Source organism: Erythranthe guttata, chromosome 2 (genome assembly GCF_056151865.1).
Source record: "Erythranthe guttata isolate IM_541 chromosome 2, IM_541, whole genome shotgun sequence".
NCBI lineage: Eukaryota > Viridiplantae > Streptophyta > Magnoliopsida > Lamiales > Phrymaceae > Erythranthe > Erythranthe guttata.
Window position 1 is genome coordinate 17300511 of NC_142534.1, and position 26643 is coordinate 17327153.

Consider the following 26643-nt stretch of genomic DNA (forward strand, 5'->3'; position numbering starts at 1 on the left):
TAAAATCACATAATAAAAAAGAAATAGGGTTTTTTTGGCCCACATAATTATTTTTTCTTAAATTCTTTACTATTAATAACATAATTTTTTTTCTTTTCATTTTACACATAAGGACCCTTTGGTCTTTTCAAAACTCCACCCGAGCTTGTAACTTCTGAGCTCGAGCCCGACAAATTTGACTCGAATTTGAGAACGAGGACAATTTATCGAACTTGTTACACTCGGTTCGACAATTTTATCACCAATTATACGTACCAACGCTTTCATGATAAGAATAGGTTACACAATATACGGTAGAAACTCGATAAATTAATCTTCGATGAATCAATAACTTCGCTTAAATAATAGTTTATTCTGGTCCCGACTCGGTAAAAACCCACTAAGTTATTAGTTTGATAATTTAATATTTCACTAAATTAATACATTTTACTAATCTCAATTGTATTAATTTATAAAAGTTTAAGTGTATTAGAGCAACTCCAATGGGGAGATATCAAAATGAAGCATTAAATATTCATTTGATGCTTGATATAATACTTTGATACTTCTTGAAAAAAAATTCACTCCAACCACGAGTATCAAATAGATTATCAAATTTTAAATATATGAATAATTATTTTTTTAAATGCCACGTGTCAAATTGTGATAGGTTAATCGAGTGGTTATATTTTTGATACCTCATTTTCCAGGGAGTATTTTTGCACCTCGGGGTAGTTGAGTATCAAAATAATTCTCCATTTAATGCCCCGAGAAGGATTTTTTAATTTTAGAGCATCAAAATGGTAGTTTTTTAGTTTAATGCCTCATTTAATGCCTCCATTGGAGTTGCTCTTATGTACTTATAAATGAATAATAAATACATTGGATTCGCAAAAGAAAGAGAAGTAATTGATAGATGAGTGAACGTGACATAGTGGTGAGAACCGGTGTCCCATGACTAAGAGAAGTGCATGACATGATATTTAAGATATTTATGATTGACTTCAATTAAATATCTTTTTTCGTGACATTACATACATACATGTTTTATAATGGATATACTTTACTATATTTTATTTATTGAATTTATACTACTATATTATCAAGAAAATCATTCGTTATTTCAATTTTTATTTATTATTATTTCATTATTTTGTGTGTGTTTTAATGGCAAAATAGGGCTGTGAATGATTTGTCGGCTTTATTGGAAATGTGGTAGCATTTCTTGGTCGTATTCAATCAATGAGTAGGGGTGCAAGTTGGAACGGAAATTCCGATTTCCGCCGGTTTCGATCCGAAAAGTTCCGATTTTGGAACAACTTTTTTCATTCCGATTTCCGAAATTCCGATTTCCGATTTTTTCCGATTTTTTTGGATTGGAATTGGAATTATATAAAAAAAAATTGGAATTTCCGATTTCCGATCCGATTATTTCCGAAATTAATTCCGAAAAAATTCCGATTTTTTTCCGAAAAAAAACCGATTTTTTTTCCAAAAAATACATCTCTTATATATATATATATATATATATATATATATATATATATATATATATATATATATATATATATATATATATATACTTATTTTACATTATTTAGTTGTATTTATTCTTTATAGGTCATGTCACCTAAAAAAATCCTAATTTATTTTATGTAAAACTTTACGTTTATTATTTCTTGTGCAAAGCCAAAGAGTTTATTTAATTTTTGCTAGAACTTTTATTGGATATTATGATGTGGTTTATTTTTATTTATTTTTTGAATTGAAATTTAGTAGTTATTTTTATCGACGTGAATGTTTTTATTTTTAACAAATTATGAAATTTTCAGCGAAGTTTCGAAATTTTAATACTTATGTCATTTCCGAAAAATTTCCGAAATTCCGAAATTTCCGGGCCTTTTGGAATTGGAATGAATTTTTAGATTCCGAAATTTTTGGAATTGGAATTGGAATTGATTTTGTACTTCCGAATTTTTTTGGAAATATTCCGAAAAGGCTAATTCCGATCCGATCCTTCCGACTTTCAGCCCTATCAATGAGTGTAGCTTTGGGACCCCTCTTACTTCTATATCCATCTAAAATTTTATTATTTATTTATTTCTTTTATAATTATTGAATACGAATTATACCAACACTATTCGTCTCAAATCGATGTACACGGTTTGGTAGATGCTACATCAGTGAACCATGTTCAATTAAAATCGATCATATACGTGAATTTAATTGCCATAAGAATTAGTTGTAACTTTCAAAATAAACTATATGTTTGAGAACATCGAATAGATTCACACTCACATTATTCATATATATTTTTCTCAATAGAATATGATAAAGTCCCACTTAAATCTTTTATTCTTTATTCTTAATTTATTTTTTTAATAATTATTATGACTCCAACAATTACGCCAAAATTGAAGTGGGGGGGGGGGGGGGGGGGGGGGGGGGGGGGGGGGGGGGGGGACACAAATTATTAGACAGCTTGTAGTATCATTAATTATTATCTGGTACTCCCTCCTTCCCTCAATAGTTGTCACTTTGGTTAGTTGCACACATATTAAGAAATTCAATAAATATGTATAGATAGTAACAAAAAGTATAGTAAATTACTAAAATGCCCATGCCATTAATTAATTTTTAAATAATTACATTTCAATTAATTATGAGTGAGAAAGGGCAAAATTGAAAAATTGCAATTAATTATTCATTGGAATAGTAAAATGACAAATAATTTGAAATATGAAAAAATGGCAAAAGTGACAAGTATTAAGGGAAGGAGGGAGTAATATCTAACTTTTATGGTGGGGGGTGGGGGTCTATACCTAAGTCTTTGCATCAATTTATTGACCATTGCAAGATTATCTATCACTTATTCAGTTTTTGATGCTCATAATCCAAATTTTTCATTTTTCATTTTTCTTTTTAAGATTTGGATTCGAAATTCATATAATAAGGATATAATATATTCCATCTCATATTTTAATTGATAGAGTGAAATATTTTCTTATTTTAATTGAATATGAATTAATTTGAAATTTTCTCACATTTATGCCTTTCATATGGCCTATGTAGCACGGACACGGAAACGACGATACATGGAAACAACATGTCCGAAAAAATTGGAGTTACGGGAACTTGGGGGAAATATATAAATATTAAAAGTACAGGGGTATATTTATAAATATGATATATAGAAATATATAAGATTTTATTTCTATATAAGTTCTTTTTATACGTTTCCGTATAAATATATTTAAAATATAAATCATGTAAATAATTGGGGAAATAAAAATAGTAAATTAGATTAAAATGTATACCCCAGAAAAATATGGGCCGGGTTGTTATATTAATGGGCTTGAGTGGCCCGTTATGGGTGTAAATTCGAAACCAAGGCGATATTCGTATCAGGGCCCAATGAAAAAACCCCAATTCAAATGTTACCGTATCGATTTTGCTCCCGAAATGGATTCCCGCTCGGCCACTATTCCTCCGCCGGAGAGTACGTCGTGCTCGCCGGAGAATGTGGCGGAGCAGCCATGGGGGGAGAAGGTTTCAGCAGCGGTAGCGTCAATTTACAGTTCTCTCCCGAAGAAAGGAAAGCCACAAGGCCGAGAAGTCACTGTTTTAGCTGCGTTTCTCCTCTCCAATCATTCACAAGGTCGGTAACTTCAAATTAAAATACCCTAGATTCATAATTTCCCAATTAATTTGCTTGATTTTTCACTTTTGGTTTAAGCTTTTGTGATTCGTGTTGTGTGTTAGATTTGAAAGTGGTGGCTATGGGCACGGGGACGAAATGCATAGGGCATTCGAGGAGGAGTTGCAGAGGCGACGTTTTGAACGATTCGCATGCTGAAGTTATCGCCAGGAGATCTCTTCTTAGGTTTGGGATTTTTGTTTCTGGAATTATTCGTTTTGATTGAATTTCACATGTTGAAATCAAATTTCAGGCCAATTAATTAATAAGTCAGCTTCATATTTAATCTATCAGGTACTTTTATGCAGAGATTGACTGCATTACGAAAAAGTGTGTCGATCGTAGCCGTAGTAATGGAAGCTTGGCATTGCAGAGTGACGTCACGAATAACTCGATCTTCTGTTTGTGCTCGGATAAGCTTGGCCAAGGAAAATTCAAATTGAAACCTGGCTGGCAGTTGCATTTATACGTGTCGCAATTGCCATGTAGGTAGTAGCTTTTCACATGGACTTTGTCTTTACATGATTTCACTTTGTGCATTGACCATTTATGCTTCTCTCTGGTTTCGATAGGTGGAGACGCATCACTTAATTCGCAGCTGTTCACTTCTTTAAGCAGCAGTTCTTCTGAGAAATGGAGCACAGGATGTGTCTCTCCGGAAGATTCTGCATCTCAGAATGGTAATTCTGGGTATTTTATGTAACGTATGCTTGAACATGTTTTCCGGAATGTTTGCCACAAGTTTGCCCAAGTATACTGGCAGTTTGACTTCGTTATTGCAATTTAATTTTGAAGATTTGTCACTAGGTGCTTGTTTTCAAGTTACTGGTACAGTTCAAAAGAAGCCTGGTCGAGGAGATACAACTTTGTCTGTAAGCTGCTCTGACAAGATTGCTCGATGGAATGTCGTTGGAGTTCAAGGTTCACATTTTGTTTATTATAAATTATTCGATGTGTTTTTCATTGTTAAGCTAGGCCCCTTGCCAATGTGAGACACTTTTATATACCAGCTTTATATTGCCTCCTGGCAACTCAGCTCGAACCATAAAGATATTGAAGATCATATCATGTTACTTAAATCTTTATCTGGTTACTAAGAGCAGCAAATCAATGAATATAAACCTACATAACGTTTCTGTGGAACAATGAAGTCTGAAGCTGGCTAATTATTGTATATTCATGAGTATTATTCCCATTTGTACTAGTTCCGTTTGTCACAAAAGTTGCCGTAGTTGTTAACTATATACGCAAGATGCGGTCAGTAGAACCATTTGTTACTGTAAGTAATTTGATTGAATTCTTTCTTTTTGTACAGGAGCTCTACTTTCTTGCTTTCTGGAACCAGTTTCTATTTCCTCTATAACAGTGGGCGCGTCGCAGTTCGATTCTGGAAATTCGGTGTCCGATCACCTAAGAAGATCCTTACACGTGCGGATCACACCGGTGTCTGACAAACTGATGGAACCCTTTCAAGTGAATAAGGTCATAAAACGTGACTTATTCCCTCCTTTTTTGGCCCTTTGGCATTGTACTAAATGCTATATTCATCTTTGACAGCCGCTCTTTTGGGTAGCTCCAGTGCCACCTAAGGAATTTCAACATTCCGAGACTGCTCTTGAAACCTTAACTTGTGGGTACGCCTGTTCAACTGATATATTGATATGTGATTTTTCAATTCAGAAACCACTCGTTTGTTTTTTCTTTTTTGGCCATTTGTTTATGTTCTCCAAATCTCCTTGACTTGCAGGTATTCAATATGCTGGAATAATGCTGGTTTGCATGAAGTCATTCTTGGAACAACGGGTAGAAAGCAGGGAACGTCTGCAAAAGGTGCAATGTCTCCATCTACAGAGTCATCTTTATGCAAGTAAGAGTGTTAGAATCTTGAATTTACCAACAAAAAGCTAGTGCAATGTTTGCTTAATGTTAAAAACAGTAAGTATGAGTCTTTTACTATTTGCACGAAATGTTGGATTTGGCCTTCCTCGCTCCATGTTCTTCGCTTCATGAATTATTTCTCTCCCTCTCCAATATTGTTCTCCGGGTTTTTAGCAGAGCTAATTTAACTCCAGTCAATCTTTTGTGCTTAGGAAGCGCTTGTTAGAGTTATTTGTAGCACTCAAGCAAGATTATTCATCAGACTGCTCCATCTCTGAGATCACTTATCGAGAACTCAAGGTACATATAAGCACGTATGTTTCAGTGCTGTGCATAACTTCTGGTTGTATGAGTAACTGTAGATTTGTGCAGGTATTGAATAAATAATGATATCTTTGCATGATACTCGTATCATTTGAAATTGTTTCATCATAGGTGCTGTATGAAACAACTGAAACGAGAGCTATCGATTTGAAATTTCTTATTAAATGAATTACCCCGAACAAGCTTATCAGATTTGTTATTATGGATTTCAAATCACTCCCATCCAAATTCACCCTCAAACAATTTTGTTCGGTACGATTCTCAACTCACCATGCTATATAATTGACTTAAAAGTCGACGATTTCTCTATTGCAGGAAAAGGCTGAGGAATACAATGCAGCTTCAAAGGCCTTTAAAGCAAGCCCCCATTTCATAAACTGGCTTTTGAAACCCCAAAATTTCGAGTCCTTTTCAGGCTAGAGATGTTAAAGCTTGAGCGCACGAAGAATGGAAGATATTATACACCATGTAAAATGTGACTAGCCCTTCTATTCTTCCTTTAATTTAATATTATATACAAACATTTATGCATACGTATGCATTTAAAATTATATCGTAACCTCTCTCACGTTTTATTTTTGTTGATGGAACAGCGTGCACGAAGAATGGAAGATAAATGGTTATTATAACGTGTGGTGTCGCTTTTCCAGGTTATGCACCTATGGCTTATTTTATACAGCAGCACTTAGCATATGATTTTGATATGAAGCAACAACACACAGTCGACCCCAGGAATTGAGGTTAATTCACATGTTAAATCTCTGCCGTATCACACTTTTCATTTGCTTCACTTTTACTTGACTGCCTCCTTTATGTACTCATTTTTAAAATTTATATTTTTGTTAAAGTGAAAACTAATTCCAATTCCTTCAAAAGGGAAAAGGCAAAAAATCAGATTTAGGATGAATTATTTTTTTCTTCCAAAATTGGAAACTCGAATGGGAAGAAAATTTGAACTTCCATATTTGTTATTCATCTATACTATAAAATACATAATAATATTTATATATCAGTCTAGTTTTCGAAATAAATGTATTTTTTTCATAAATTAAATATGGATTTAGAAAGAAAATTATTGTTCGAAAATTATATGTTCAAATATGTATGTGTGTGTGTGTGTGTGTGTGTGTGTGTGTATATATATATATATATATATATATATATATATATATTCATCATAGCATGACTAAAATTCTTGAAATTTGAAGAACTACATAATAGAAAAAAACTACCTTATAGAGAGGTCAAAGGGAACTACTAACTCAACATATTAAGGAAATCGCAATAATAAAATAGAAAATTCTTTAGTAGAGTCAATTGTAAAGTCGTGCGTTATCAATCAGGAAACAACGTGAATAGCCCCTTTAGAGAGAAGACACGTTTTCTAAGAGGTGCAATTACGCCTTTAACCCCTCAGGTTAAGTATAATTGCAGTTAGACTCTTTTAAATTTGAATAATTATACAATTCTCTTTTTAATATTTGTTCAATTAACCCAAATATCCCCATTTGACTGTTCCATTTACTGAAAATTATACTTTTACCCAATACTAAATATTGAGCAAGTTATATTGTCTAAGTACACATAGCCCCCTTTTGTTTGAAAACATTCAAAAAAAATTCCTTAATAATAATTTTAAAAGGGGGAGGTTTATTTAATATTTCAAAATTGAGGAGGGTTTAACAGTAATTACGTATAATAAAGAGGGGAGTAGATGTAAATTCCCCTACATAATAATATAGTATTGAATTTTACACCATGAACATTTGGCACATAATCCTCCCTTATTTAAAATGACAGACAGCAAAGAGTGTTTCGTACTTATATGTTCCTATTCTTTGTCATTTCACAATTCTTCTTCAGACAAAACCTCTCTCTCTCCCCCCTAAAACTTCACCTCTCTCTCACACACACTAACACACACACACAAACACACAAAAACACACATCACAGAGAGAGAGAGAGAGAGAGAGAGAGAGAGAGAGAGAGTCATGAGAGATAAATGACAGTATTGAAGATCATAAAAAGTTGGTGAGTAGAAGAAGGTGAAGAAGAAAAAATGACGAAAGGGCACGAAGAGAAGTTGATGAACATATATTGGGTGAAAAAGCACAACTCTCTCATATCAAAGTGGTTCAGATCATTGAACAAGAGAGCTTCTCTTTTAACATATATTTTTCTTCTTCTTTTCTTCTTTTCTTTCCTCTTAATTTCCCTACTCTTCTTCGCCGGCTGGATTCCTCCCGTAAGTCTTCTTCGATCTTCTTAATTCCTTTTCGAACGATGTTTCATTCTCTGTGTTTTTTGTGTGTGTGTTTGTGTGTGTAATTATAACTCATGAGAAGACTTTGAAGATCTTCTCCACTATTTTTGTATAAAGAAGCCAAATTCATATAATTAATTAATGCACATATTTAATTTATTTTTTATTTTTTGGGATTACGATGCATTACCATTGACTTGCATTAATTAATGGAGGATTTTTTATTTATTTATTTTAAATCACAAAAATTTGGAGACTGTAATCTGATTTTTCTCATTTAATTTGTGCCTTTAACATTTTTTTGTTGTATATGCTCAAAATCCTAGTCTTGATTACGCAAAAGAATATCAAATTATAGGCAAATATAGTTAATAATCTCCACCTAATTATTGAAATATTATTTTTGCCTTGTTTGGAACAAGTCATTATATAGATGTTGACTAAAATCTTACAATACGTTATCATTTGTTGAATTATTAAAATATTAAGAAAATAATTAAATGCACGACTTTTCCATTTTCAATAATTTAACTAGGATGTAGAATATTGTAGATTAATCTCCCCTATTCATTTTTTTTTCCCCATCAAAGACGATAGTTATTGGTTTCCCAATCCTGGGTGAGTCGAACATGCTATTTTATTTTGTCGATTTTGCATAATTACTCACTCATTTGCGACAAAAAATCAACTAGTATTAAATAGTCTGATGAGTGAATTCTAGGAAAATCTCGTTATTATTTTGAATTACGAAAAGACTCTCATTATTATTAGTATTGGCAAAAAAAAATTAAAATATTTTTTAGAACAAGTATTAATTTGTTATAAAAAATGGATTATATAAAAAAAATTAGCACCTAGGTATACATTTTACCAATTATAATAAATCTTGATCCGATTATCAAACACAATGCTTAGAAAAAAAAACTATTTAAACTATTCCTTTAAGAATCTTGTGTTTGGAGCCGAAATTAAGAAGAAATTAGTCAACGAAAATTAATATAATCATGCTAATTTACTATCAACGAGCAATTAACTAATTTATTTATTTTTTAATCCTTTTTTCTTTTTCCAGGCTAAATATGTAGGGCACTCTTCTTCTTCTTCTTCTTCTTCCCAAAAGGCCCTCAAAGTTTTCACCAAAAAACCCGTAATTACCCCTGAGTACCCCCTCGACTGCAACGCATGGAATCTCACAAACACCTGCCCCAAAAACTACCCCAATTCAACCAAACCTTCTGCAAACACTTCGCCGGAATCAACCTGCCCGGAGTATTTCCGATGGATTCACGAGGACCTGAGGCACTGGAAGAAAACCGGAGTGACGAGAGAAATGGTGGAGAAAGCGCGCGCGACTGCGCATTTCAGGCTGACGATTGTAGACGGGAAGATGTACGTGGAGAAGTTCAAGGAGTCGATTCAGACGCGCGCTTTGTTCACGATGTGGGGGATCGCGCAGCTGATGAGGTGGTACCCTGGGAAATTGCCTGATTTGGAGCTGATGTTTGACGCCGACGATAGGCCTGTTGTACCGGCGAATGACTTCCGGCAGCCTGGATCTGATCCGCCGCCGCTGTTCCGGTACTGTTCGGATTGGAATAGCTTGGATATCGTCTTCCCCGATTGGTCGTTTTGGGGCTGGTAATTACTTGTTCTTAAAAAATATATATATGTATCGTTTTTTTTTTTTTTTTGTTTCAAATGTATATGTTTTATTCTGTGCTTCCGTGAAATTCACTGAGTAGAATCCAATTGTGTATTTGCATCTAATACACATTGTGTGTGTGTGTGTGAATCTACTGTATTATTCTAGCCACCACAGTTCATTTATTCTTTGCTTAGGTGAAATTCATCAAGTAAAATCCAATTGTGGATATGCATCTGATACACATTTTGTACGTGTGGAAGTACGTGTCGATTTTCGTTTATATTCTAGCCGATGCAGTTCATTTATTCTCTGCTTCGGTGAATTTCACCCAGTAAACTCCAATTACGTACGCATATCTGATACACATTTTGTATGTATGTGTTTTGTATGTGAATCTATGGTTATATTCTAGCCGATGTAGGTCATTTATTCTCTGCTTCGGTGAAATTCACCAAGTAAAATCCAATTATGTATGTATATCTGATACACATTTTGTATGTATGTGTCTGTGTGTGAATTTGCAGTAATATTCACATGGATACATACATGTGTGTTGTGTGTGTATGCATATATATTTGAATCAGAAAACACACATATCTTTAGTCTTTTTGTTGAATGTTGATTTTATTTGGTGTAGGGCAGAGACGAATATAAGGCCATGGAGATATGTGCTGAAGGATATAAAAGAAGGGAACAAGAGAACAAAATGGGAGGATAGAGTTCCATATGCTTACTGGAAGGGAAACCCACACGTTTGCCCTTGGAGAGCTGATCTTATGAAGTGCAATGCCACCGATCAAAATGACTGGAACACTCGCCTTTATGTTCAAGTAAGTCCCGAAAAAACGTTAATTTTCCGAAGAAAAATAAATAAATTCTATTTTCATGTCAAATAATTTTGTGCGACTTGGAACTTGTGTGCATTGACGAACTCCGAAAGTATTATTATTTTTTTATATTTTTTTATATTTTCGAGTTACTAAGATATTGTATCATGTCTTCTGTTCTTATGCATATTGCTGCCAGTGTACTCTTACGAATTCATATGAGCAAACACTTGAAAATGTATTTATATCCTCTATTTGCATATCAGGATTGGATCGCAGAGTCACAAAAAGGATACAAGCAATCAAATCTTGGAGATCAATGCACCCACAGGTGAGAAATTCGATATGAAATAGTTAGAAACCACTCATCAAGTATCTAGTTGTTTGCTTTTGTAGTCAGCTTATTCAAGATTTAAGTCGTTCGACGCTAAATGAATCAAATGTACTTGTTCATATATAATGTAATTCATTGTGCAATTTTTTTGGTTTTATTCGTTTTTAGGTACAAAATTTACATAGAAGGATGGGCGTGGTCAGTGAGCGAAAAGTATATCTTAGCCTGCAACTCTCCGACTTTGCTGATGACTCAGCGTTGGTACGATTTCTTCATAAGAGGAATGATCCCTCAGCAACATTATTGGCCAGTTAGGGACAGTGACAAATGCAGGTCTCTAAAATACGCCGTCGAATGGGGAAACAATCATACAGAAAAGGTGAAACTTTCTTTCATTTATTAAGACGACAATCTTGAATTCATAATGATTGAAAATGAGTAATAAACTGTCGGAACTGTATGGTTTTGGTAGGCAAAGGCAATTGGAGAAGCTGGAAGCCGTTTCATCCACGAGGATATGAAGATGGAGTACGTTTACGATTATATATTTCATCTGCTAAACGAATACGCAAAGCTCTTAAAGTATAAGCCCACAGTTCCTATAAACGCAATCGAGCTTTGTTCGGAATCGATGGCTTGCCCTGCAGACGGGATTTGGAGGAAATTCATGGAAGAATCACTGGAGAAAACTCCTAGCGTTTCACCTCCATGCAAAATGCCTCCGCCTTATCAGCCTCATGAACTTATGGCTTTTGTTGATGGAAGTGGGAAAGCAACTAGAGAAGTCGAATCATGGGAGAATGAATATTGGGACAAAGAAAATAACAAGAACTAATTTTTTAGCTGATGTGGAGATAAGATAATTACAGACGAAAGTTTAATTTATTTTTCGATACTTTATGTAGAACCCCGTATGGAAACTCGAATTGTTTTGAAGATTGAGAGGATAGCTTTGAGGAGATGTCTGAAGGGCAAACAAGACAAGAGAAAATATAGTTCATTGTGGTACAACTTTAGTCCTTTGATTACAATACATAACCTTTTATTTCATAAATATTAATTAGTATGAGTGAGCTAAATTATGTGTTCTATGAGCAAAACTTTAAATTGGTTACATCATTTCAAATATTTATTTGATACAAGTTTTTTTTTATCGGAAAATACTTTTTCGTAATGAAAATTATTAATCATTCGTTGCTGCTCGACTCCGACTTATCTCCACACTCCTTAGGTTGTAACTACATGCTATCAGGAGTTCAGAAAAAAAAAATTATAACTAAATTTGCTCTGTAAGTTGCAATTATTAATTAGAAAAATAGAACTGTGATTATATAGTTATATTTAGATATATGAACAAATAATTAAGAAACCAAAAAATATTTTTTTCGAAGAAATAAAGTCACTCAAAAAATAAATAAAAACATCAAAATAATGAATTAAATATATTATTGTGATCTTCTAATTATTACATCAAAGAAGAAAAAAAAAACTCCTGATCTATTACAGTTATACGTCAACTGTCAAGAAGAACGATGGAACGGCATCGGACAAAGGCCAAATCTCAATCGACCTTTGTCTTCTTTCTTGCCACCCTAATCACCATTGCCTTTTTCACTCAATGGCTCGACATCGTAAATATTTTTCGATCTTTCATATCATATTTTTGTCTGTAACAATCCCATTTTCTTAATTTTTCTTTTTTGTTTTTTTGCAGTCAATAATTACAGGATCGTTACAAAGGACGTTTTTATCCCAAACATACTCGGAAGAATTCGATTGCTCCATCAACTGTTCACAAACTTCACAACCGATCACGACAAACGCAGTAATCAATCCATCAAAACAAACGTGTCCGGAATATTTCCGATGGATTCACGAAGATTTACGTGCATGGAGAGATACGGGAATCACAAAGGAAATGGTCGAAAAAGCCAAAAACGTGGCGCATATCAGAATCATCATAGTGAATGGCAGACTGTACACGCAAAAGTACAAGGACGTTTATCAGACGAGAGACGTTGTCACGGTGTGGGGCCTACTGCAGCTTCTTAGGTTGTACCCTGGTCGTTTACCGGATTTAGATCTCATGCTCGAATGCGCCGACAAGCCCGTTATCAAGAAACGCAACTACGTGGGGCCCGATTCTTCGGTTCCTCCATTGTTTCATTACTGTGGAGACGATTCGAGTTACGATATCGTCTTTCCTGATTGGTCCTTTTGGGGTTGGTAAAATATTCTCTCTTTCTCATAATTTTTTTTTTCTTTAATTAGGAGACGATTTAATTTGTTTGATTCTTTTGAATGTGAAAGAGATTGATTTATCGAGTTTCTTTTATAGGCCGGAGGTAAATATAAAGCCGTGGGAAGAATTGAAAGAGGATATAAAAGAAGGTTCTAGAAGGATCGAGTGGAAGGATAAAGAGCCTTACGCTTATTGGAAAGGAAACGCTAAGCTCGGCGCTGCACGACGAGAGCTGCTAAAATGCAATATATCCGATCGAAAAGATACTAAAACTCGAATCTTTGCCATGGTAATGTATCAAAATTTACAATTTTCATTTTATTTATTTCAATCATGATTATATAAAAGTTTTATATATATACACATTTGTGTAGGAGTGGAAAGAAGAGAAAAAACAGAACTTCAGAAACACTGATTTAGCAAGTCAGTGTAATTATAGGTATATACATGCACTAATTTTCACATAATCATCATAATGCAATTTTTATTTATTAGTTATATTTAATTTATCACTCATTTTCTCATTATGTTTTCGGATTTTATATTAAGGCAGGTACAAGATTTACGTGGAAGGAGTTTCGTGGTCCGTTAGTCAAAAGTATATACTAGCTTGCGATTCGATGGCCTTGGTAATAAAACCTCGTTACTACGATTTCTTCACGAGAAGTTTACTGCCTTCGATTCACTACTGGCCAATCGACGAAAAAAACATGTGTAAATCCATCGAATATGCTGTCGAATGGGGTAACAAATACACGGACAAGGTACATTAATAACAAATATAGAACTTTTTTTAAATTTGTCCGAAAAGTATATATTGCGATTTTATTGTTTTTTTTTTCGGAACTTAGGCAGAGGAGATAGGAAAAGATGGGAGCAAATTTGTGCAAGAAAATCTTGCAATGGAATATATATATGACTATGCATTTCACCTATTGAATGAATATGCGAAGCTGCTGAAATATAAACCGAGGGTCCCACATGGGGCGGTCGAGACGTGCTCGGAGAATCTGATTTGCTCTGTCAAAGGGCAAAAAAGGAGATTTAGGAAACATTCTATGGTGAAAAATCCGTCGGATTCGCTTCCGTGTGATTTGCCTCCTGCATACGATTTTGCAGCTCTTCGTGCTTTGTTCGAGCGAAAAGAGAGCCTAGAAAACCGAGTTTTCCAACGGGATTTTTAGTCGATTTATTTTTTTGTTCATGTTGTAATAATGTTTTTAAGTTCATTTGTGTAGTAATACAATGATGACATCACTTTAAACTCTACTTTTTTTTTCATCAGAATCTTTTATATTTCGTGGAATGTTCTATAGTTTGTACTTGTTTTGTGCAAAAATGCAGTTTCTGACGTACCACAATTTGATATTTACAAGCGAAAAGACACAACTTATGATCAGCTTGTTTTAAAATGTACGTGGAACTCGAATGGGGGTAAAACGGGTACAAACTGGAGAGTATTCCACATAATCAAGAAGATTGTGTTGAATTTGACACCATAAATTTGGACGTATAAGAAGACTGGTTGATTGTAATTACCCAAACATGAGTTTTTTTTGTTTTTTTTTCATAATTTGACCTTACATTAGAGGTGTGGCCGTAATTTACCCTATATTTTATTTATTACCAGATAAACACAGATATTGCCACAGAAACAAAATGCAGCTAGTTTAATTCATTACACATTCTGTCAAAACACACCAAAAATATATAAATTAACAGGAACGAAACATAGTCGTTTATCGTTCTCAACACAAGCTACGTACGAATTCTCAACACTCCGACGAAACCGCAAAAAAAAAAAAAAAAAAAAAACAGAAACAGACCCCTCTTTCAATAATTCATTAGAAAGAGGATGCAAAAAGTACTAAAAACCAACAATCATAAAATCCCCAACAAAAAAAAATCAAATATGGAATATGAATTGATCAATAAGCTCTTGCTTTGAGTGTGTCCCAGCTCATCTCACTCGGATCGGTTGCTTGCAACTCGACTTGAATCCCGTCCAACTCTCTCTTGAACCTATCCTTCGAACTCGCATACAGCATCTTTGTTCTCACCTTTGCAATATCTGGTGACCTGCATTAATCAACACAATATCCAACATAATAATAATAATTATTAATAAATAAAAATATAGATCTTTTATTACGAATTTACGACGACGAAAGCATAATTAAAATGATCGTGTTTTCTATTAGTACATATATATACTTACCATGCAATGAAAAAGATCTTGCTCTTGCGGCAGTTTTCATCAGTGGTGAAGTCGTAATCGAACACAGCGTACCTACAGTCGTTATCGGGCAAGCTGTTTGCGAAATCCTCGTAGGTTTCGGCTTGTGTCCCGACTTTCTCGACCATCACCTGCTGCACGGTGTCGTCGATCTTGAAAACAATGTATCTGTGGTTTCTTTTCGCTTTCAGCTCCAAGAATTTCAGCTTGCACTCGTCACTCACCGCGATCCCGGATGCCGAATTAGCCTGTCAAAAAAATAAAAAATTACGTACACACAATCGGCAGAAACTCGAAAAAATCAAGAAAATCATCATGCAAAAGATGCAAACTTAATTCCATGCATGAGTGCATGTAATATATAACACATTATATTACCATGATTTCTAACTCCAATTAAAAAAATTGGCCTTGAAAAAAAAAAGCTGGTGAAAAATTGGAGAAAGTGATGATTAAAGGGAAAGAAGAAAGGAGAATAGAGAAAAATGCAAAGGGATCCTTGTTTTTTGGTGGAGTTTGAAGAAATTTTCAAGGGTTGAGAGATTTTTTAGGGTGTTTAATTTATAGGAAATAAAACTAATGGCACATATCTTTTTTTGCCTTTTCAGGGCTTATAATTAATCACATTTTTTAATTAATTAAAATGCACAACTATGGGAATTAAAAAGTATGATAAATTACGACCACCCCTAAGTTAAGATCAAATTACGAAAAAACCCCTTATGTTTGGGTAATTATAACGATTCCTTTAATTATGAATTTTCTTACACGTCCACTCTTACGGTATCGAATTTAGTGAAATCTTCTAGAGTATATATGTGGAATATTCTCCAATTTGTACCCGTTTTACCCCATTCGAGCTCCACATTTGGAAACAAGATTATCATAAGATGTGTTTATTGGCTTGCAAATATCAGATTGTGGTGCATCAAAGATTGCATTTTTGCACAAAACGAGTACAAACTAGACAACATCAACGAAATCTAGAAGATTATGTTGAATTTGACACCATAAGGGTGAACACGTGTAAGAAGATTCATAATTGATGGATGATTGTAATTATCTAAACATAAGGGGATTTTTTTGTAATTTGACCTTACTTCAGGGGTGGCCGTAATTTACCCTAAAAAATAAAATAAAAAAGTTAATTTTTCTGGAAATGTTAAATTGGTTAATGATTTTACCTCATGTGTTCATAGTTAATACACAATTTCTTTATTATGTGATTTTCTTTCTTTCAAATGATCAAGGAAATAATCCACATTAATTAAAGAATAATATCTCCTTTCCACACATACTATTTTTAAATTCAATAAATACTTTTAATTCACATTTTAAATGACTTTTAAGTTAACTCTTAGAATTCAATATTGCTTAAATCATATATCATAAAGTAAAGGATTATGATTCATGAAAAAAAGGAAAAAAAAATAAAATAAATAAATAAAGAGAGGTAATTTGACGTTACATATGCTAGGACTCTCTCTCGTCTTTCCCGTCCGGTTCTCTCCAGTTCGTACTATACTCGGACTTCAGAATTGTGAGGCGTTTCCTCTTCTTATTCGAATATATGTCGACAGCTGGATGCTACTCCCGCCCCGTCATAGCTTCTGAACTTCCAGTCGAAGGCAATGGCGAAGCGAAAGCACCATGAACTCGCGGCGGAAGAGGCCGACGACGTCGTTTCTGATATTTCCGGTGAGCATCAATTTTTTTTGTCCTACTTTTTGTTGCTTCTGTTGATGATTTAAAACATCAATTTTTTACTTCGTAACCCGAAGCTAATTCAATTCTGGGGTTTGGTTAGGGTTTTTGCTGATCGTAAATAAGTTTTGCCATATCGACTATATATATATAGATTAATTGAATAAATCATCGTTTTCATACATTTTTTTTCCTTGTGAATTCATGTTTTATGCTGTGTTTATGACCCGAAATTGTGTATGTATATGTACATATATACACTACAATATCTCGAGTGTATTGTATATTGTAGTACTTGTCTCTGTAGATTGTGCTCTGGATAATAATAGATTTATTCTTTGCCCTAGGGTTTGGGGGTTTTGAATTATTCAGGGATTGTTATCATGCACATCCAATTTGGAAGACGATCCAGTTAGCTGCAGCAAAAGGTTGTTCTAATCGAGCTTCGTTATTATCGCAGTTTCCTCAAGGCCATAGGTCAAAAGAGATTTCGAGGGATGGAAATATGGCAACACTGCAAAATGGTGGTATGTGACTCGATACTACTTTGTAGCTTCCATCTTACTTCAGTGATTATCCCGTATTTATTAACATCGTTGACATGAGGTAGTGAGTAAATCGGAGATTGTATTTGTATATTTACAGGAAGCTGCAGAGCAAGCACTGTGGAGGAGAACACAAGTCAATGCTTCTTTACTACATATCCACGCAAACCTAGGAATACGAGAAGCAAAAGAAAAGCAAAGCCAAGTGATTGTGAAGTTATTAGCGAACTTCCTCTCTGTTACGGTAAACAATCGAGGAGGCTGCGTTGTAGCACCACGGGTATTCAGAAATTGGGGAAGTTGGGCTCGGAAAAGTTCGAATCCTATATGGAGTAAGATAAATATACATTTATTTTGATATCTATGGATTACGAACCATATCTATATCTTGATATTCTATTATCTTGACCTTTCATTATGAATTAATGCAGGACTGTGTGGAGAAGATTTCCGGAAGAGAAAAGAAACGCGTTTACTTGTCTTGACTCATTGTGGTTTTCTTTGTACTCAAAAGAACCTCTTAAAGCAAAGGTGTTGAGTTGGATCAAGAAAAAAGACGTATTCTCGAAGAAATATGTTTTCGTTCCAATTGTTCAGTGGTATGTGTTGCTATTGTTGTGAAAATAACACCATTATCATTATTATAATCTCGTCAACATATATTTCTACTGTTTTGATCCATCTTCATATCGGGATTTAGTTACTGATTCAGCTTCCACTTTGCTAGGGGTCACTGGTTTCTTTTAATCTTTTGTCACTTTGGTGAAAGTCAACAACCGAAAACCAAAAGTCGTTGCATGTTGCTGTTAGATTCGCTGCGAAAAGCCAACTCTACGCAGCTAGAACCTGGAATTAGAAGGTCTTTTCAGAAATAACCACTTATTTTGTTCTTGTTTTAAGTTGAATTAATTCTTTATTACGGAGTATTTCATATAGTAACTTATATTTTATCTTTGTTTTCTCCCCGCAGATTTGTCCTTGACATATTTAAAACAGAAGAAAGGCCAGAAAAGAAAGGGCTAATCAATAAAATTCCTCTTCTAATCCCCAAGGTAACAACAAAAATAATAACCTACCGTAATTTCCATCAAATTTATTTGTAAGACTTACTTGGATAAACCTCCACGATTCCAGGTGCCACAACAGAGAAATGGCGAGGAATGCGGGTTTTACGTTCTACACTACATAAATAAATTCTTAGAGAGCAATCCTGATAATTTTACCTTCTCCAAAGGAAATCCGCACTTCGTAAGTTCTCTTTGTTCAATTGTCACTATTCCTGTACAACTGACACTTACTTTCGCGTTGTCATGCATGGCTAAGTTTTTTATGCTTCGAATGATGTAATACATTTTAGATGAAAGAAGATTGGTTCACTCCCGAAGATGTTGAATGCTTTGTTCAAAAACTGGATTCCATGAACACAACTTCCGAGTGCTCAGATTAAATCTTTTTCAACAGTTACTACATACGACATATAAGAAGTCAGTGAGTTTTAGCAGTAAAAAGGTAAATGTTTTTACAACGAATCAGTAATATTATCGGTAACATGTCTATCCTAGCAGTAAAAATAGGATGATAGTATCTTTCTTTCTTCCTACTTGCTTTAGTAATTAAGTAGATTGTATATAAGACTGACGCAAGAACTTCTTCAGTATCTGGGAAACTAGATGCAGCATCTATCATTTTATTTTATTTTATTATTTTATTTTATTTTTTTGGTAATGAGTCTTATATATTATAGTTATTACAAACCAGGTAACTAAAAGAATTCGAACCCTGGATCTCTCAAAAGCCCTTTGTATGACATTTTGTTTAATAATTGTTTAATTTTATTTGTCACGATTCATGTGTTGTCCTTGTCATAAGCTTAGCACAAACCAAAATAAATAAACATTTAAGTTAGAAAGGTGGAAAAAAGAATTTGTTTATTTTCTTATTTGTCATTGGAATCAAACCTCTCATCGTGGGACCCACTGAGGATTTCATTAGCAATTTGCAAAAATAGATGGTTTTTTATTTTTTATTTTTTTATATATATTATTTTAATTATTAGGTTGATAAGGCTTTCTTCATGAAAGTAGTGGTCCTCCATTACATTTCTGTATTGAAGAAAAAAACTTGGTAACAGTTTAATCCAACGGTTGGTAATTGATGTGGTGGAATGCACTTGCTTCACTGTAGAAAAACTCAAAAATATTTCCTTTACAGTTTTTTTCACTCGTCTATATTATTTCTTTATTGAACGAAAAAAAGGTGTGGTGAAGGGAAATTGATATTTGACAGATGAACCAATGCTTATGAACCACTTTATATCCTTACTGTTAGAGAATATTGAGAATATTATATTATAGAACTCTTGTAATATTAGGATTATAGTATGATTCGGTTACCTAGATTAGTTAGGATTTAGTTACCTAGTCAAACTCTATTACCTTGCAATATTTCTCTATATATATTCCATATAATCAACCCATAACACAATGGGGGTTTCTATTCTACGTATTATTATTTCTCTCTTTCTCCTATTCTATTCTTCCTATATGGTATCAGAGCTCCAGGTTTAGGTTTTTTAACCTAGCCGCCTTTCTTCTCCATGGCGGTGAAAACCTAGCCGCCTTTCTTCTCCATGGCGGTGACCACCCAATTTTCTCCCTCCCCCGGTGGTGGTACTCTAATATTTTTCTTTATTTTTTTTTCTTTTCTATCTATCTTTTTATGAACACCACCCGAATTTTCTCCCTCCCCCGGTGGTGCTTCTCTATCTTTTTCTATCTTATTCTTCTTCTTTTTCTATCTTCTTCTTCTTCTTCTTCTTCTCCATGGCCTAAAACCTAGCCGCCGCTTCTCTTCTTCTCAATGGTCGGCGACCACCAAACCGAATTTTCTCCCTCTCTCGGTGGTGTATCTTCTCTATCTTTTTCTTCTTCTTCTTCTCCATGGCCTAAAACCTAGCCGCTGCCTCTCTTCTTCTCCATGGCCGGCGACCCCTCTCTCATCTCTTCTCTCTATCTCGATTAAAAAAAAAAAAAAAAAAAAAAAAAAAAAAAAAAAGTTCTTATTTTTCTCTCTCCCGTTATTATTTTTATTATTATTTTTAAAATTTGGCAGATATTTCAACAGAGGAATTCTCTAGCGATGTGTTTCGCGGTTTCTCTCCAGTCTTCACGTTTGAAGTTTCCAGTCTTCACGTTTGAAGTTTATTCGTTTTGAAGTTTATTCGTTCCGACTGCGGGAGCGTGCTAGCAAGTGAATGTCCAGTCTTCACGTTCGTCACGTTTCGACTGCGGGGGCGTGTTAGAGAATATTGAGAATATTATATTATAGAACTCTTGTAATATTAGGATTCTAGTATGATTCGGTTACCTAGATTAGTTAGGATTTAGTTACCTAGTCAAACTCTATTACCTTGCAATATTTCTCTATATATATTCCATGTAATCAACGCATAACACAATGGGGGTTTCTATTCTACGTATTATTATTTCTCTCTTTCTCCTATTCTATTCTTCCTATACTTACGGATAAACAATCGTGGAGCCATCATAGAGTCAGAGGGGGTCGTGGCCTCCCGAATATTTCTCAAATTTCTATTATTTTATATAAAAATATAAAATAAATTGTGTACAAGTATTAGTAGCCCCTCTTCAAATATTTTTTTTATGCATTCGATTTCGGACTTAAAATCCTGGTTCAGCTAATGCCTAATATAGATACGATTGTTAACTCTCAGTTGGAGTAAAAAAGGAAAAAAAAAAAGAATAGAGTTGATTTGAAGAAAAAATGATTTTCCAAATTATTGTTATGAACTTTAAGAAGTTAGCAAGAAAATTCTCAATATTTGTTGCAACTGACAAAAGTCCGAACGTGTTGAACTTTATTCAAACCCAAAAAACACGTTTTTGTTGTGGAAAATCAGTCAACATGTTTAATGATTTAATGCTCTTAATTTATATATACTTTATTAATGCTCTTTTAATTTGGCTGGAAACCTTGAAACCACTGTATTCATACTAAGTTTATAGATTATGTTTCACATATGTAAGAGAATATAAGATATGTGTTGATTTGAAATATACTAGTTATCAATATGTCTGGTTTACAAGGTACGAGTTTATGGCTATAAAGAAAATAGTATTTTTAAAACATAAAAAAAAATAAAATATTAAAAAAGTTGAAAACTCATTTGAACCAATTTGACCCTGGAGAACCAAAACCGAAATGATCGTCTGATATCATTATGCGGTCCGGTTCTGACAATATTGATTTCAATATTAGACTAATACAATAAATCATACATTTTACTAGCTAAATAATTAGTTAATCAATAAAGAATTAGAGTTTCATATATGGAACTGAAATTCTTTTTTTAATTTTAAAAAGTATTGAGATAAAAAATTAATATAAAGGTAATTATTTTGTGGACATGGTTGAGTGTGTGTGCTGACCAAATTGAATTAGAATATGTGTGGTTGGTTTTGGACTTAATTGGACTTATTTTTTTTTTCCTTTAAATTAAATAAATAAGTAAAATAAATAAAAAAAGAAATCTTAAACAACACACGTAAACTCTCGAACCGACATCATACTTCTGTGTCTGTCCAAAGACATTTTCACCAGCTTTCTCTCTCTTCGTCCTCTTCTTCTTCCTCGACTTTTCCTCTCTCTATTAATTCTCAGCTGCTTATTTATTTCGTGCATTTATTGTGTTCTTCGTTACTATTATTGAACGCTTCCTTCTATTTATTTTAATTCCCCCACGTTTTTTGAAACTGTTCTTCTCCGCTTCTTTTTGTCTGTTTCAAATTCAAACTGGGGCTCAGATTTCAATTTAATTTTTTTTTTTTTATAAAAAATAAAAATAAAATTCAAGGGTTTGGGGAGCCAAGAGAAGACCAGAAACCAGGTACCCTTTTCATTTTCTCTTACACTGCTCATGTGATTTATGTCGTGTCTTGTTTTTTTTGTGATTTTTTTTCATGTTTGTGGTTGTCAATGGTGGGTTTTCTGCCCTTCTAAAGTTTTACAGTAAAAGGACTCTAGTTTTGAGGTGTGATTTTTTTTTTTAAATGTTATTTTCAAGAATATTCTATTCATCTGGGCTTTTTCATCAGTTTCTTGTTTAGGTCATCCTTCAGTCATATTACAAATAAACCTTATAAAGTTGGAATCTCTGTATGTGTAATAATAAATTGGTTGATTGAGAAAGGAAGGCATCAATCTTGATCACTTATTCCTGGGATAAAGTACGGAATAGAACCTTTTTTTTTTTTTTTTTTTTTTTTGTTAAATAAAATTGGATTTGGGGCTTCAATCTCCTAGTTGACTTTGTCAGATTATCATTGACTTTATGGTTTAAGTACTCTTAATGTTAATGAGAACAGAGGAAATGTGTGAGTAATTTCATGAAACAATAAAGCAATTGTGATGCCTCCAATTACTTCAATCAAGAATTCGATTTTGACTCAGAAACTGAAGATAATAACAAATGGGATACACAAGAGAAATAGAAGAAAAGATTCGATTTTGAAAGTCGAACAAGGTAGACGGTTAAAAAAATTTGCTGCCTCTGAGAAAGATTATTCTTGAATCCATTTGCATTCAGCATATCGCTAGATGATAATTAGGATATTTCGTTGTCTTCGTACGAGTATGAAGTTTATGATTTTTAACTAAAATTCCGATCAATGCTCAATTTTCATCTCTCTTTCTTACAAACAGGTAACTAACTTTCGTGGCGTTATAACTCAATGACCAATCTCAAGCTAGCAGTGGAAGTTGTGAGGGCCCACAACTTAATGCCCAGAGACGGGCAGGGCTCGTCCAACGCTTTCGTCGAGCTTCAATTTGACGGTCAGAAATTCCGCACCACCGTTAAAGAAAAAGACCTCGACCCGTTCTGGAACGAGAGTTTCTATTTCAACGTATCGAACCCGAACGAACTGCACAGTCTCACACTCGATGCTCATATCTACAACATCAATCAAGCCATCAATTCAAAAACTTCACTTGGAAAGGTTCGATTAACCGCCACGTCATTTGTTCCCCACTCAGATGCCGTTGTATTTAACTACCCTTTGGAAAAAGGGAGCATGTTTTCACGTGCAAGAGGCGAGCTTGGCTTGAAAGTATATGTAACAGATGACCCCTCTATCAAGTCTTCTATCCCTCTTCCAGATATTGCTTCTTCTTCTTCTTCGTCGCATTCCAGTTTGCAGTCAAACCAAGGTGAGTTGACTTCTAGAAAGATCGAAGAGTCAGCTTCGGCCATATCAACAAATGGAAAAAAGGGTATGATACGCTCGTTTTTCCATCTCCCTAGATCGAATAATCAGGTACAACCGCCTTCCCCTGCACCCTCGCAGCAGCCAATCGTGTACAGGGGTGATGAAACGAGGTCCGAAAATCATGCACCGCAAATTTTCAACATGTTTGCGAATTCGTACACGCAGTCGAGTAGTTTTGGACTTAGAGAGACGAACCCTATTCTCGGAGTGGGCCTTGTCGAGCAAATGCAGTTCCTCTTTGTTAGGGTTGTCAAAGCTAACGACCTTCCCTCAAAGGATCTCACAGGGAGTCTTGACCCTTACGTGGAAGTCAAACTCGGTAACTACAAAGGAGTCACGAAGCATCTCGAGAAGAATCAAAGCCCTGAGTGGAACACTGTTTTCACCTTTTCGAAAGATAGAATGCAGTCCTCTCTTTTGGAAGTTCTAGTGAAAGATAAGCATATCTTGAAAGATGAGTTTGTTGGTGTTGTTCGATTCGATCTCCACGAGATTCCGACGCGGGTCCCGCCTGACAGTCCATTAGCCCCGCAGTGGTACCGCCTTGAGAACAAGAAGGGCGAAAAGGGAAAAGGCGAATTGATGCTGGCTGTCTGGATAGGCACGCAAGCCGATGAAGCTTTCTCCGATGCCTGGCATTCGGACGAAGCTACCTCTGTCGATAGCTCCACACCTTCGAATCACATCCGTTCGAAAGTGTACCATTCTCCGAGGCTGTGGTACGTACGTGTGAACGTGATCGAGGCTCAAGACTTGGTTTTTTTGTCGGAAAAAAATCGTGGATTATCAAATGTGCATATTAAAGCTCAGATAGGTAACCAAGTGTTGAAAACGAAATCGATGCAGTCGCAGAATACGAATGTTTTGTGGAATGAAGATTTGATGTTCGTTGCTTCCGAGCCTTTTGATGACCATTTGATTCTCACGGTTGAGGATCGAGTGGGCCCGAATAAAGACGAGATTCTTGGTAGGACATTTATACCCTTAGCCACTGTCGAAAGGCGTGCGGATGATCGAATCGTTCACTCTCGATGGTTTAATTTGCAAACACCGAGCAGTTCCGATATTGAGGAGCCGAAGAAAGATAAATTCTCGAGTAGGATCCATCTTCGTGTTTGCCTTGATGGTGGTTACCATGTTCTTGATGAATCTACGCATTATAGTAGCGATCTTCGACCGACGGCTAAGCAGCTATGGAAGCCACCAATTGGAATTCTTGAACTGGGCATTTTAAATGCTGACGCTCTTACACCGATGAAGACGAGAAACAATCGCGGCACTTCGGATACTTACTGCGTTGCAAAGTACGGTCAGAAATGGGTTAGGACAAGAACAATCACAGACAGTTTAAACCCAAAGTACAACGAGCAGTACACTTGGGAAGTTTTCGATCCAGCCACTGTCCTAACTGTTGGTGTTTTCGATAACGGCCAAATTACCGATAAGGGTTCGAACGGAAATAGAGACACGAAAATCGGGAAAGTGAGGATTCGAATTTCGACACTCGAAACCGGAAGAGTCTACACTCATTCTTACCCGTTGCTAGTTCTCCATCCGTCTGGCGTAAAGACGATGGGTGAGCTGCATTTAGCAATTCGGTTTTCGTGCACTTCAATGCCGAACATGATGCTGCTGTACTCGAAACCCTTGTTGCCCAAAATGCACTATAAGATGCCTTTGACCATGGTGCAGTTAGACATGCTGCGTCACCAAGCTGTCGCTATAGTGGCGGCACGCCTGAGCAGGGCTGAGCCGCCCCTCGGAAAAGAAGTCGTCGAGTACATGACGGACGCTGACTCACACCTATGGAGCATGAGGAGAAGCAAGGCGAATTTTTTCAGGCTGATGTCAGTTTTTAACGGAGTATTTGCAGTTGGGAAATGGTTTAAAGAAGTTTGTGCGTGGACTAACCCTATAACTACAGTGCTAGTGCATGTCCTCTTCTTAATGCTGATTTTTTTCCCGGAGTTGATTCTTCCGACGCTTTTTATGTACAACTTTTTAATCGGGCTTTGGAACTATAGATACAGGCCGAAGTATCCTCCGCATATGAACCCACGGTTGTCCTGTGCGGACTCGGTTCATTCTGATGAGCTGGATGAGGAGTTCGATACTTTTCCTACTTCTAAAAGCTCGGATCTTGTAAGAATGAGGTACGATCGGTTGAGGAGTGTGGCGGGGAGAATTCAGACAGTGGTGGGGGATGTTGCTTCTCAGGGGGAGAGGATTCAGGCACTGCAGAGCTGGCGGGACCCGCGCGCAACTGTGATATTTATGTTGTTCTGTGTTGTGGCTTCGGCTGTGTTGTACGCTGTGCCTTTGCGGTTGTTGATTGTGACGGGTGGACTGTATGTTATGAGGCATCCTAAGTTTCGTCACAAGCTGCCGCCTGCGCCGCTCAACTTCTTCCGGCGTCTTCCGGCAAGGACCGATAGTATGTTGTGAGTTGTTAAATCTTTATTCTTGCAACTGTTTTTTTTTCCGAGATTTTTATGTAATTCTGGATTTTCGTAAAGCTCTTTGCATCAGTTGCCTTTGTCTTGTTTGTTCAATTTGGAGATGTGTATAGTGATGTTACTCAACTATTGCTCCTGTGCATGATTATGTATATTTTCTTCCTAGGCAAATTGTTCAATAGTTTTTGGGCCGGGCCGGGCCCGCAGTTGCGAAACCATAGTAATA

General features: G+C 35.3%; 6 protein-coding genes across 18 annotated transcripts; 5 read left to right on the top strand and 1 right to left on the bottom strand.

Moving 5' to 3' along the window:
- The first annotated feature begins 3386 nt into the window (after positions 1-3386).
- On the top strand, positions 3387-6840 carry LOC105963787 (denosine deaminases acting on tRNA). Of its 11 annotated transcripts, none has more exons than XR_016029885.1 (11): positions 3390-3637; positions 3742-3862; positions 3971-4161; positions 4249-4356; positions 4472-4597; positions 4992-5158; positions 5234-5310; positions 5424-5543; positions 5767-5854; positions 6194-6353; positions 6472-6840. XR_016029885.1 is itself a non-coding variant. In XM_088814334.1 (11 exons), exons 1-10 carry the CDS (start codon positions 3394-3396, stop codon positions 6296-6298), a joined length of 1347 nt encoding a protein of 448 aa, XP_088670460.1. In that variant the 5' UTR covers positions 3390-3393; the 3' UTR covers positions 6299-6346; positions 6472-6840. The 11 variants fall into 11 exon arrangements, 7 of the variants coding, with proteins under 7 accessions (XP_088670497.1, XP_088670460.1, XP_088670470.1 ...); XR_016029892.1 differs by having other exon boundaries at positions 4484-4597; XR_016029887.1 differs by having other exon boundaries at positions 6529-6732.
- Positions 6841-7082: 242 nt separating this feature from the next.
- Positions 7083-12026, top strand: LOC105963788 (uncharacterized). Its single transcript, XM_088814320.1, has 6 exons — positions 7083-8123; positions 9214-9779; positions 10424-10616; positions 10880-10944; positions 11116-11326; positions 11420-12026. The coding sequence occupies exons 1-6, from the start codon at positions 7938-7940 to the stop codon at positions 11780-11782; spliced, it is 1584 nt and encodes a 527-aa protein (XP_088670446.1). The 5' UTR covers positions 7083-7937; the 3' UTR covers positions 11783-12026.
- Positions 12027-12387: 361 nt separating this feature from the next.
- Positions 12388-14488, top strand: LOC105963992 (uncharacterized). The gene is made up of 6 exons (XM_088814330.1): positions 12388-12578; positions 12662-13173; positions 13286-13478; positions 13564-13628; positions 13743-13953; positions 14041-14488. The coding sequence occupies exons 1-6, from the start codon at positions 12480-12482 to the stop codon at positions 14371-14373; spliced, it is 1413 nt and encodes a 470-aa protein (XP_088670456.1). The 5' UTR covers positions 12388-12479; the 3' UTR covers positions 14374-14488.
- A 344-nt stretch (positions 14489-14832) lies between these two features.
- LOC105963790 (actin-depolymerizing factor 10) lies at positions 14833-15941 on the bottom strand. The gene is made up of 3 exons (XM_012988254.2): positions 15804-15941; positions 15408-15673; positions 14833-15268 (listed from the first exon to the last, which is right to left on the bottom strand). Exons 1-3 carry the CDS (start codon positions 15804-15806, stop codon positions 15118-15120), a joined length of 420 nt encoding a protein of 139 aa, XP_012843708.1. The 5' UTR covers positions 15807-15941; the 3' UTR covers positions 14833-15117.
- Positions 15942-16927: 986 nt separating this feature from the next.
- LOC105963789 (ubiquitin-like-specific protease 1D) lies at positions 16928-19399 on the top strand. 2 transcript variants are annotated; one of them, XM_088814384.1, is made up of 8 exons: positions 16928-17123; positions 17477-17656; positions 17775-18006; positions 18106-18273; positions 18402-18533; positions 18645-18726; positions 18809-18922; positions 19032-19399. In XM_088814384.1, exons 1-8 carry the CDS (start codon positions 17057-17059, stop codon positions 19119-19121), a joined length of 1065 nt encoding a protein of 354 aa, XP_088670510.1. In that variant the 5' UTR covers positions 16928-17056; the 3' UTR covers positions 19122-19399. The 2 variants fall into 2 exon arrangements, with proteins under 2 accessions (XP_088670510.1, XP_088670513.1); XM_088814387.1 differs by having other exon boundaries at positions 16963-17123; positions 17590-17656.
- Positions 19400-22221: 2822 nt separating this feature from the next.
- On the top strand, positions 22222-26588 carry LOC105963791 (FT-interacting protein 3). 2 transcript variants are annotated; one of them, XM_012988255.2, is made up of 2 exons: positions 22222-22580; positions 23396-26588. In XM_012988255.2, exon 2 carries the CDS (start codon positions 23425-23427, stop codon positions 26404-26406), a length of 2982 nt encoding a protein of 993 aa, XP_012843709.2. In that variant the 5' UTR covers positions 22222-22580; positions 23396-23424; the 3' UTR covers positions 26407-26588. The 2 variants fall into 2 exon arrangements, with proteins under 2 accessions (XP_012843709.2, XP_088670549.1); XM_088814423.1 differs by lacking the exon at positions 22222-22580 and adding an exon at positions 23149-23216.
- The last annotated feature ends 55 nt before the right edge of the window (positions 26589-26643 follow it).

Excerpts from the sequence above, each read along its gene's own strand:
- LOC105963992 (XM_088814330.1), top strand. The coding sequence starts at position 12,480 with ATGGAACGGCATCGGACAAAGGCCAAATCTCAATCGACCTTTGTCTTC. Across the intron at positions 13,629-13,742 it reads GCAAGTCAGTGTAATTATAG|GTACAAGATTTACGTGGAAG; the intron begins GTATATACATGC and ends ATATTAAGGCAG. Across the intron at positions 13,954-14,040 it reads GTAACAAATACACGGACAAG|GCAGAGGAGATAGGAAAAGA; the intron begins GTACATTAATAA and ends TTCGGAACTTAG.
- LOC105963787 (XM_088814334.1), top strand. The coding sequence starts at position 3,394 with ATGAAAAAACCCCAATTCAAATGTTACCGTATCGATTTTGCTCCCGAA. Across the intron at positions 4,162-4,248 it reads ATACGTGTCGCAATTGCCAT|GTGGAGACGCATCACTTAAT; the intron begins GTAGGTAGTAGC and ends TGGTTTCGATAG. Across the intron at positions 4,357-4,471 it reads AGATTCTGCATCTCAGAATG|ATTTGTCACTAGGTGCTTGT; the intron begins GTAATTCTGGGT and ends TTAATTTTGAAG.
- LOC105963789 (XM_088814384.1), top strand. The coding sequence starts at position 17,057 with ATGGCGAAGCGAAAGCACCATGAACTCGCGGCGGAAGAGGCCGACGAC. Across the intron at positions 17,124-17,476 it reads CGTCGTTTCTGATATTTCCG|GGTTTGGGGGTTTTGAATTA; the intron begins GTGAGCATCAAT and ends TCTTTGCCCTAG. Across the intron at positions 18,727-18,808 it reads TTCCTCTTCTAATCCCCAAG|GTGCCACAACAGAGAAATGG; the intron begins GTAACAACAAAA and ends CCACGATTCCAG.
- LOC105963788 (XM_088814320.1), top strand. The coding sequence starts at position 7,938 with ATGACGAAAGGGCACGAAGAGAAGTTGATGAACATATATTGGGTGAAA. Across the intron at positions 10,945-11,115 it reads GGAGATCAATGCACCCACAG|GTACAAAATTTACATAGAAG; the intron begins GTGAGAAATTCG and ends ATTCGTTTTTAG. Across the intron at positions 11,327-11,419 it reads GAAACAATCATACAGAAAAG|GCAAAGGCAATTGGAGAAGC; the intron begins GTGAAACTTTCT and ends TGGTTTTGGTAG.
- LOC105963790 (XM_012988254.2), bottom strand. Across the intron at positions 15,269-15,407 it reads AAGATCTTTTTCATTGCATG|GTCACCAGATATTGCAAAGG; the intron begins GTAAGTATATAT and ends TGATTAATGCAG.
- LOC105963791 (XM_012988255.2), top strand. The coding sequence starts at position 23,425 with ATGACCAATCTCAAGCTAGCAGTGGAAGTTGTGAGGGCCCACAACTTA.